The sequence below is a fragment of the Alligator sinensis genome, unplaced genomic scaffold (assembly GCF_000455745.1).
Source record: "Alligator sinensis unplaced genomic scaffold, ASM45574v1 scaffold938_1, whole genome shotgun sequence".
Lineage (NCBI taxonomy): Eukaryota > Metazoa > Chordata > Crocodylia > Alligatoridae > Alligator > Alligator sinensis.
The window spans coordinates 1,240,170-1,249,776 of record NW_005842449.1 but is presented as its reverse complement, the minus strand read 5'-3'; the positions used below and the strand labels follow the sequence as shown (position 1 = coordinate 1,249,776).

Below are 9,607 nucleotides of genomic sequence, written 5' to 3'. Positions count from 1 at the left end.
CAGCAGGAAACTTTCATTATTGAGGCAAGAAACCTTTACTCGACTAGTTCCTGCAGTTGCTAAGATTATTTTGACAGATTAGACAATGCAGGCTATTGATTTTTCTTGTGCACAACATGGATCCACTCATCTGCAAGTTGGGTTGAAATGAGAAAGTTGAGAGTAAATTTATACTCCATTAGGTTAAAAGCCCTACAGATCAAGCTTCCAGTGATGCAATTATTGGGAGTTCACTTATCACAGTTTGAAATGTCTCACTTTCATCTCTTGGCAAGGTTTTCTGTTATAACACTCGCTGTGGTTGCACACTTGGTTACCAACTACAAAAACTTTATGGTAAATCACTTTTATTGACAATCCTATCACTGAATAGAGCCAAGTCAGAAAATGAGTAGCACTGTTACTATCTGCACACGACAGAATTTGATGAGGAAGCAGAAAATATCAAGTACTGAAATGTTTTACTTTTAGATATGTATGTTACTTATAATTACACTGCTGTAAATCAAGACTAACACACTAATGTAAGAAGAATTACAGCTGTGTAAAACTGGTACATTAGATTCAGCCCTGAAGTGGCTTGGGACAGATCACTTCACTCCATGCATCAGAGAAGGATCATTTTAGGAGATAGTTTTTAATGGAAAATATATACAATAGAACATTCCACATGCCAAGCCCCAGCAGGGCACTTCTGGGAAGGCATCAGCCTTTACTTTGGCCCAGGAGTTGTGAGGGTGGCAAACATGGCCAGCAAGTCTATCATTACACAGATTGAATAGCAAAATCTATTCAGATTATGTGGGAGATGAAAAAGTTTAGCCAAATGAAGCCAAATACAGAAGAAGATTCAGTCAGGTTTGTACATAGCTGCACGTGCATTCATGCAATGTTTGGAAAATGCTTTGTCTGAATAGTAGGCCTGTACAAAGTGGCAAGTATTCGCATCAGATTTGGATTCGACTGGTTTAGACGGTTCAATTCCTGATTCAATTTGGCCGAATCAGATCCGAAGATTCAGTGCTGCTTCAGAGATTTGTCCACAGACTAAAAATGGGCATCAGTTCCCACCACACTGGACACAGCTGCCAAATCTGTTGTGTCCCAGCTCTCCGAGTCCCATGACCCACACCCCGGCTGGGCAACTTGTCCCAGCCCCAAATCCCTCTCTCCCCCACACCCTTTCCCTCCCCCCTCTGCCCACCACAGACTTACCAGCTGGAGGCAGCTGTGTCCAGCCTGATGAGGATTGCTGCCTGTTTAGTCTATGGCCAGATCTCTGAATTGGGCCGAATCTTTTCTGAATTGATTTGGAGGCTTCTGATGAGATTCAGAGCTTTTAATTTGTTTCCTGATTCAATTTAGATTCAGAGATTCAGTCACTGAATCAGGCTGAATCTCCTCTGAGTCAAATCAGCTATCGAAACTTCGCAAAGCCCTAGACACTTGACCTTTTAATTATCATTTTTTTTAAATTTCAGTATGTTTCTATAAGACATGAATACCTGGAAATCCCCAAGGTTAGTAACAAAAGACTACTAGGGAAAATGGCTGTTTCACGTTTCAAAGGTTATGAGGTTAAATATTATGAATATTATATTCTAATCAATATTTCCATTGATTTTTCCTTCAATACAATTATAGGTAAATACCTTCTTGCTCATTTAGTTTGTTTTTTTTAAAGGAAGAGAATAAAGAAAAAGAAATTCTTAATATCGGAACCAAAACTATTCACATGTGAAAATAGGCAGTTAAAAAATTACCAGATCAATTTAACTTCCATTTGATGTTTACTTAGACAGTCTTGGCAGAAAAAGCATGGCTGCCTAAATAGTGAAATTATATTTGATAAAAGATTAAATTTTTATGGGATTCTAATATTATTGTGAGAATGAAAACAAAAAAAAAGGTCTTCTCCCCTGGAAAAGGAAAGAAAACCTTTAGAGTAATTTGGATATACCATGGGTCATCTTTTTCAGTTTACCTAATTACATATACATATATAAAGTCCTGTAATGTATCTAATGAATATATATGTATATAATTATGTGTGTATATATATATATATATACATACATACATGATATGTTATAAGACACCTGTTAACCTAGTTGTAAGAATTTCCCCCCCCCCCCCCCCAGTATATCGACTAGAGAATGCCCCCTGCTAGCATGATCTTCTCATGGCCAGTTACCCCAGGTTTAGGGCCATTATCCTTTTCAGTCACTGAATCAAATGACTACACTGCAGTGTAAAATGACTACACTGCAGGGATGAGTTTGTGCCTACAGTTCCAAATTAGCACTTCTAATTAGGCATAAAAGAGTTCAGCTGAACTATATTCTTAAGTAAATTATAAAACATGGTACATTCCAAAGTAGCTCATAAAAGATGTTTTAGAGTTCTTTATACCATAGCATACAATACATATTTTCTCCATTATAAGGGTGTTTTCAGAATACCTTGAACTGAAACTGGATTTTTCCTCCTTTAATTTAGTACAGCCATAGCAAATGGATCTTTGGAGACCCTGTATTTATGCCAGCTGCCTTCCAAAACACGGGGACTGTTGATTGCCAACTACCAACTGATGGTCAGCAATCTGATGTCATGGATCTGGTTAATGAGAAACCCATTGCAAGGTGGCAGATTAAGGTACCCACAACACTTTTTAACATTAAACTTAAAGAAATAATTATTATGAAAATTGTTTTATATGCTGCCATGTGCAAACAGAATCCTTTACCAAAGATATCTTATAACTTACTGCACTACTACTATACATTTACAGATTTCTAATGATGGATTCACTTATAGCAACCCAAAAATAATGACATTATTTGATGGAGCTTGTCAAATATGTGACCTGAGGACAGATGGGTTATGTACATTAAAGGTATCTGTTTCTTTATTAATTATTTTTATATTGAAAAAGTGCATCTTTGGGTAATAATATGAAGATTGTCTGAATTCTTGGTAATCAATAATTTTACTTATGTGGCCTGTTAGAGTGTATAGCCTGCTTTTCTTGTATCCAGTGGGCATTTTCATAGAATAATAGAAAAGTAGGGCCCTCAGGAGGTCATCTGGTCCAACCCACTGCTCAAAGCTGCATCATTCCTGTCTAAACCATTCCAGTCAAGTGTCTGCCTAACCTGCTTTAAAAACTTGCACAGAGAGAGATGCCACAATCTCTCTGAGTAGCCTGTTCCATTGGCTACTAGGACTGTGCGAATCTTCACCGGCTGTTTCATTTTGACGCTGTTTCAACTCATTTCAAGCTCAAAACAGCAAAATTGAAACAAAATGAAGGGCTTCGAAACAGCCTCGAAATGAAATAAGGCCAGTCGAAATGTTTCGAAAGTTTCTGGGGGGGCTCAAGCAGTTTCAGGGCTGGAAGCGCCTGGGAACTGAGCCTGGTGGAGGTGAGTGGAGTGCATCCCCGGAGCTGCACCCTGCCTCCCTCCGCCCGGCTACAAGCACCCGGGAACCGAACCCAGTGGAGGCGGGGGGAGCAGCCCCAGGGCTTCACCCTGCCCCGCTCCACTGGGCTGCAAGCACCTGGGAACCAAGCCTGATGGAGGGAGGCGGGGCACAGCCACAGGCCTCCACTCCCTTTGCTCCACTGGACTCTGTTTCCAGGCACTTGCAGCCTTGTGGAACTGATCCCGCTGGGGGAGAAGTGGAGCGCAGCACCAGGACTGCGCTCCGCCTCCCTCCACCAGATCAGCTCCCAGCGCCAGTCCCAGGAGGCAGCCTCCCGCCTGCACCTCCAGGAGGGCTGCAGGGCTCTGCCAGACTTCTCCCTGGGGTGCAGGCCCCGATCTGCCTGCAATCACAGGAGGCTGCTCCTCCTCCAGTTTTGTGCTTCCCCATTATAGCCAGTGGGCAAAACAGCAAAAGTGTTTCAACTAAACGAAACGGAACAGAACAGTGCTTTTGAAACTAAACTAAACTCAAAACAAAACACTATTCCATCAAAACAGATGTCGAAGCAGAATGGTGCTGTTTTGCATAGCCCTGTTGGCTAGCTACCTTTGTAATAAGAAAATTCTGCCCAATATCCACTGTAAATTTCCCTGGCTGCAGTTTCAGACCATTGCTTTTTGTCTTGTCCCCTGCAGCCACAGTGAATAGTCTCTGTCTATCTTCTTTATAATCATTCTTCAGGTACTTGAAGATTGTTATCAAATCATCCCTTGCTTTCTTTTCTCCAGACTAAACAATTCTAGTTCTTTCAAACTTGCCTTGTAAGTCATATTTCCAGACCTTTTGCATGCACAAAAACCATGAGCAAAAGCTTAGAGGCTTGGTTGAGGCAGATTTGAAAACTTTATTCTCAATATCATTCCCACCAAAAAACTAGAATACATTAGTAAGTAAATTATCTATAAAACACAGATTGAGTAGAGCCGGTCATGTTTTAACTGACATGTTAATAGTACATAAAGTTCTATTGTTTGAAAACTGAGAGAAAATTCTAAAGCTTTGAAGAATTACATTGTTGTCTCTCTTAAGGAAAAAACATGCAACATAGATGGACTTTGTTTTGGAGAAGGAGATACAAATCCTACCAGCCCCTGCTTACTCTGCAGACCTGACATTTCAAAGTTAACTTGGTCAGTTGCTGAAAGTAAGTTCCAATTAGTTCCAGAGCCTCCTTATAAAAATGACTTTACAACCGAATACCCAGTATCAATTTTATCTGAGTACTGCATTCAAACACGTATCGCACACATTCAAATATATATCACATATGCATGCACTCAGACAGAATCATAACCTATTTCCAGGTGGCCTAGTAGCTTTGGGATTTTTTTATGTAGTAATACAGGCCTTTTACAGACATTCAGTTTCTTCTGGGAGTATCACTACTGTCCCAGGAGAACCATGGCCATACAGAAGTTCAGGCTTTTTCTCCTCAAGTGAAAATGGCTATTCCAGGAGAAAAAAAAACTTTGGAACAACCAGGGTTTAATCATTCCCAGGAGAGTTTCTCTGGGGACAGCAAATGTTTGTAAATACTGTAGCTTCTTTCAGAAGAGAACATGGCCTTCCAGCACCCCTTTATCCTCTCCCCCCCTGGGAAACACTATGGACACCTTTGGTGTGTTTAGTTCAAAAGCACGCCGCTGCCATTTTCTCAGTGCTGATATGCATTTTGCCATTTATGTAAATGCATGCGACAGCGCCAGGTGCTTTCACAAGTGCCCAGCACTGCATCACACACATCTAAAATGCCTTATGTCACTTACTCAGTTCTACTGGTCCAGCAGGGAGCCCCCCCCCCCCCCCCCCGCCCCCCTTCCACAATTCCCACATTGTGCTGTTTGGAAACGCAGGCTGACCATAGGCAGTGTGGGTCAGTCAATCATAGATACCCTATACACTGTTGTCATCTGTTGCCAGGTACACTAAGGGAGCCTGCAGAACATACGGAGATGTATGCACAGCCACCTTCATTCCCCTGTCCCCCTGTCCTCCCCGGCTGCATGATGTCAGCACTGCAAGCTTTCCACTCTTCAGGGCCTTAGCATTCAAATGTCTGTACATGAGTCACTGGATAAATTTCTTTACCAGGATAACAAACCTAGGAGAATTTTCCCAGATTAGTTGCATTTGTGCACGCAGCCTCAGTGAGTTCTTCTAAACCAGAGGAAAAGCAAGGGCAACTTTGGACCCCTGCTAAACCAGATGGGACAACTGACGACTGCCGCCCAGGAAAAAGCCAATCTACTAAATGGGTACTTTGGATTGGTCTTTCACCAGTCCCACAGGACACCTATGCCCATCACAGGACAGGGAGGCCCGAGTGAGGGAGATTCCTTGCCCTTCATTAGTGCTGACCTCATGAAGGAACACCTTGAGAGGCTGAACACCTTCAAGTCAGCCGGCCCTGACAATTTGCACCCCAGGGTACTCAAGGATCTTGCTAGCATCATAGCTCAGCCCCTGGCACATATCTTGGAGAACTCCTGGTGCTCTGGTGAAGTGCCCGAAGACTGGAAGAAGGCCAGTATGGTGCCTATCTTCAAGAAAGGGAGGAAAGTGGACCTGGCAAACTACAGGCCCATCAGCCTGACCTCTATCCTGGGCAAGGTCTTAGAAAAGATTATCAAAGAGGCCATTCTTAATGGACTGGCTGATGGCAACATCCTGAGGGATAGCAAGCGTGGGTTTGTTGCGGGTAGGTCTTGCTTGACCAATCTTATTTCCTTTTATGACCAGGTGACCTATCACCTGAACAAGGAAGAGGAGATGGATGTCGTATATCTTGACTTAAAAAAGCCTTTGATCTGGTATCCCATGATCACCTCTTGGCAAAACTGGCCAACTGCGGGCTCAGGTCCATCAAGATCTGCTGGCTTGGGAATTGGCTTCGTGGTCAGACTCAGAGGGTGATGGTTGATGGAAGTCAATCATCATGGTGCCCTGTGACCAGTGGGGTCCCCCAAGGCTCTGTCCTTGGACCCTTTATTGTTCAACATCTTCATTAATGATGTAGACATTGGAGTCAGAAGCGGACTGGCCAAGTTCGCCGATGATACCAAACTTTGGGGTAAAGCATCCACACCTGAGGACAGGAGGGTGATCCAGGCTGACCTCAACAGGCTCAGGAAATCAGCGGACGAGAACCTGATGGTGTTTAACACCAAAAAATGCAAGGTTCTCCACCTTGAGAGGAAGAAACTGCAGCATCCTTATAGGCTCAGCAGTGCTACACTGGCTAACACTACAGATGAAAGGGACTTGGGGGTCATGATTGACCACAAGATGAATATGTGCCTTCAATGTGATGCTGCGGCTAGTAAAGCGAGCATAACGTTGGCTTGTATGCAGAGGCTTCTCAAGCAAATCCCAGGACGTCATTCTCCCATTGTACTCTGCCTTAGTGAGGCCGCAGCTGGAGTACTGCGCCCAGTTTTGGGCTCCACAATTCAAAAAGGTTGTAGAGAAGCTTGAGAGAGTAGAGAAGAGCCACAGGCATGATCAGAGGTCAGGAAAACAGACCTTATGACAACAGGCTGAGAGCTATGGGACTCTTCAGCCTGGAAAAGTGCAGGCTCAGGGGTGATCTGCTGGGCACCTATAAGTTTATCAGGGGTGACCACCAGTATCTGGGGGAATGTTTGTTCACCAGAGTGCCCCAAGGGACAACAAGGTCGAATGTTTATAAACTCCTGCAAGATGGTTTCAGGCTGGACATAAGGAAGAATTTCTTTACTGTCCGAGCCCCCACGGTCTGGAATAGCCTGCCATCGGAGGTGGTTCAAGCACCTACTTTGAACACCTTTAAGAGAAAATTGGATGCTTATCTTGCTGGGATCCTATGACCCCAGCTGACTTCCTGCCCCTGGGGCGGGGGGCTGGACTCAATGATCTTCTGAGGTCCTTTCCAGCCCTAATGTCTATGAAATCTATAAAGTTATGAATATGATAAAAGGATTTTTTCTTTGCAGTGCCATTTAAGTGTCATTGAAGTTTAGATTAATCCATTGTATTCATCATAAAGGAATAGACTCTTTAATAAAGACTTATCTTTTTCATATTTGTAAAAAGACTAAATGTCTGTTTTTTTTGCAGACAACCAGCCTCCTCAACTTCAAACTATGCAAGGTATGCTGCAAACGTTTTACGGGGAGAATTTTGTGTACCAGTTTTTGGCTTCAGATCCAGAAGGCTCTGCTGTCCTTTTCACATTGGATTCTGGCCCTGATGGTGCCAACCTATCCCCTTCGGGACTCCTTATCTGGAAAGTTGCAGCAAAGATTCCACAGAAATTTACATTTGCTTTGATGGATGACTGCAATGCTAAGACTAAAGTGATAATAGAGGTATGACAGTCAAATTACCCCCACTAATTCATAACCAGTAAATTACATCATTGCAAAAGTCATTACTAGTTGTCAAGTGATAATTAGCTTTATTTGGTTTATCTTGTAGGTCAATGTGAAATCGTGTGATTGCTTAAATGATGGTTCATGTGTAACAAACATTAATTTCCCACCTGGAAGTGGGGAATATGTGTGTGCGTGTCTGCCTGGGTTCGAAGGTAATCTGTGCCAAGTGAACATTGATGACTGTAAATCTAATCCATGTGGTATTGGGAGATGCATTGATGGAATAAACAGCTATCACTGTGAATGCACACCTGAGCTACAGGGTAAATTATTATTTTACTCATTAAGTGGTAAATTACCTTTTCTAACTTTCTTTCCATCTTTAGAACTATTATCTCTTATCCTAGTTAATTCATTTTACAATTCCAAAACATGTTTTTACATCAGTAATTGTTTGCAGGCTACTTCAGACTGAAGACAATAAATACTGGATTTGCATTTCCTTCTCTGCCTCAGTTGCTGTCATGTTTTCCAAATATTACGTGCTGGATTCTTCCCTCATTTAAACCTACAGAAGCTCACTGAAGTCAGTGGGATAGCATGATTGTAACTGAGGGTAGAGTTTGGCCTGAAACCAGCATACTCATCACCTGAGCATCAACAACATAGGAAATGAAAGGATTTAAGGGAACCTAGGAGCCACAGAAGCCCCTGAATGAGTAGAGCAATTGCATTTCAACTGGTGCTAAAATTCCATGGTTCAAGGACCCTCAGTGCCTCTGTAGGGAGAGGTGTTCTTTAGCTTTGCAGTTAAATCCATGGAGCAAGGCCTGTGGCTATGCTTGGAATCACCTCCCTCCTATCCCTCTTTAAAAAGGATCAGCAGAACATTTGGGAATATATTTTTGTTTATCTTTTGTTCTTTTTTTCTATTTGTCAAATGCAAAGTGTCAAATAAAACATTTTTCTTTTCCTTTTTGATAAATAGAGAATGTAGATCCTTGCTCAGACAGATAACATCTGTTAAAAGCAAACTTCATGTATTTTCTTTCTGAGACTTCAGTTCAACAATAGAGTTAAACAGAGGAGCATGACTCGTATGCTATGCTTTAAAACAAGCACATGCTTAAGTACTTTACTAGAGTGTAGCCCACAAATCTCTATCCTTTTCAATTCCTGGAATAAGGAAAATATTCAGTATACTATGGAAAAATTGTTAATGATAGGCCCATAGAGTTTACATAGTTTGTGCTTATACACACACACACATATATGGAATTTGTTTTGGAGTTTACTGTCCATATAAATCTACTTCATTTTTATAAATTTGCAACCAATGTTAAAGTAGCATGAACTGTAAACATCTGTGTTTCAAATTAGGTAGAAATTGCCAAGAAGATGTGAATGAATGTGCATCCAACCCTTGTTTCCCTGGAGTATTTTGCTACAATACCTTTGGTTCCTTTAATTGTGGTCCATGCCCGAAAGGTCTACAAGGAGATGGGAAGATATGTTATGGTAACATTATATTTTTCCATCAGGCTGTAATCACCTGGCTTTAATTCAGATTAGATTTCTGACTGTAACTTAAAGAGAACTGTAAAAATAAGTCTTTTCTACTTTCCTGCATTTTCATCAAAATGCATGGTTATTAGTCATAGAGCAAGCAGAGAGTTATATTTCATTTGCTGTTATAGATTCATAGATGTTAGGGTCGGAAGGGACCTCAATAGATCATTGAGTCCGACCCCCTGCATAGGCAGGAA

General features: G+C 41.9%; 1 protein-coding gene across 1 annotated transcript in view; it reads left to right on the top strand.

Moving 5' to 3' along the window:
- Positions 1-9,607, top strand: part of VWDE (von Willebrand factor D and EGF domains) — a 68,228-nt gene that overhangs the window by 38,109 nt on the left and 20,512 nt on the right. The window contains exons 14-20 of the mRNA XM_025212162.1: positions 1,482-1,520; positions 2,500-2,655; positions 2,792-2,896; positions 4,519-4,633; positions 7,585-7,835; positions 7,945-8,164; positions 9,222-9,359. Of these exons, the coding sequence (XP_025067947.1) occupies positions 1,482-1,520; positions 2,500-2,655; positions 2,792-2,896; positions 4,519-4,633; positions 7,585-7,835; positions 7,945-8,164; positions 9,222-9,359 (1,024 nt within the window). The remainder of the gene's footprint in view (positions 1-1,481; positions 1,521-2,499; positions 2,656-2,791; positions 2,897-4,518; positions 4,634-7,584; positions 7,836-7,944; positions 8,165-9,221; positions 9,360-9,607) is intronic.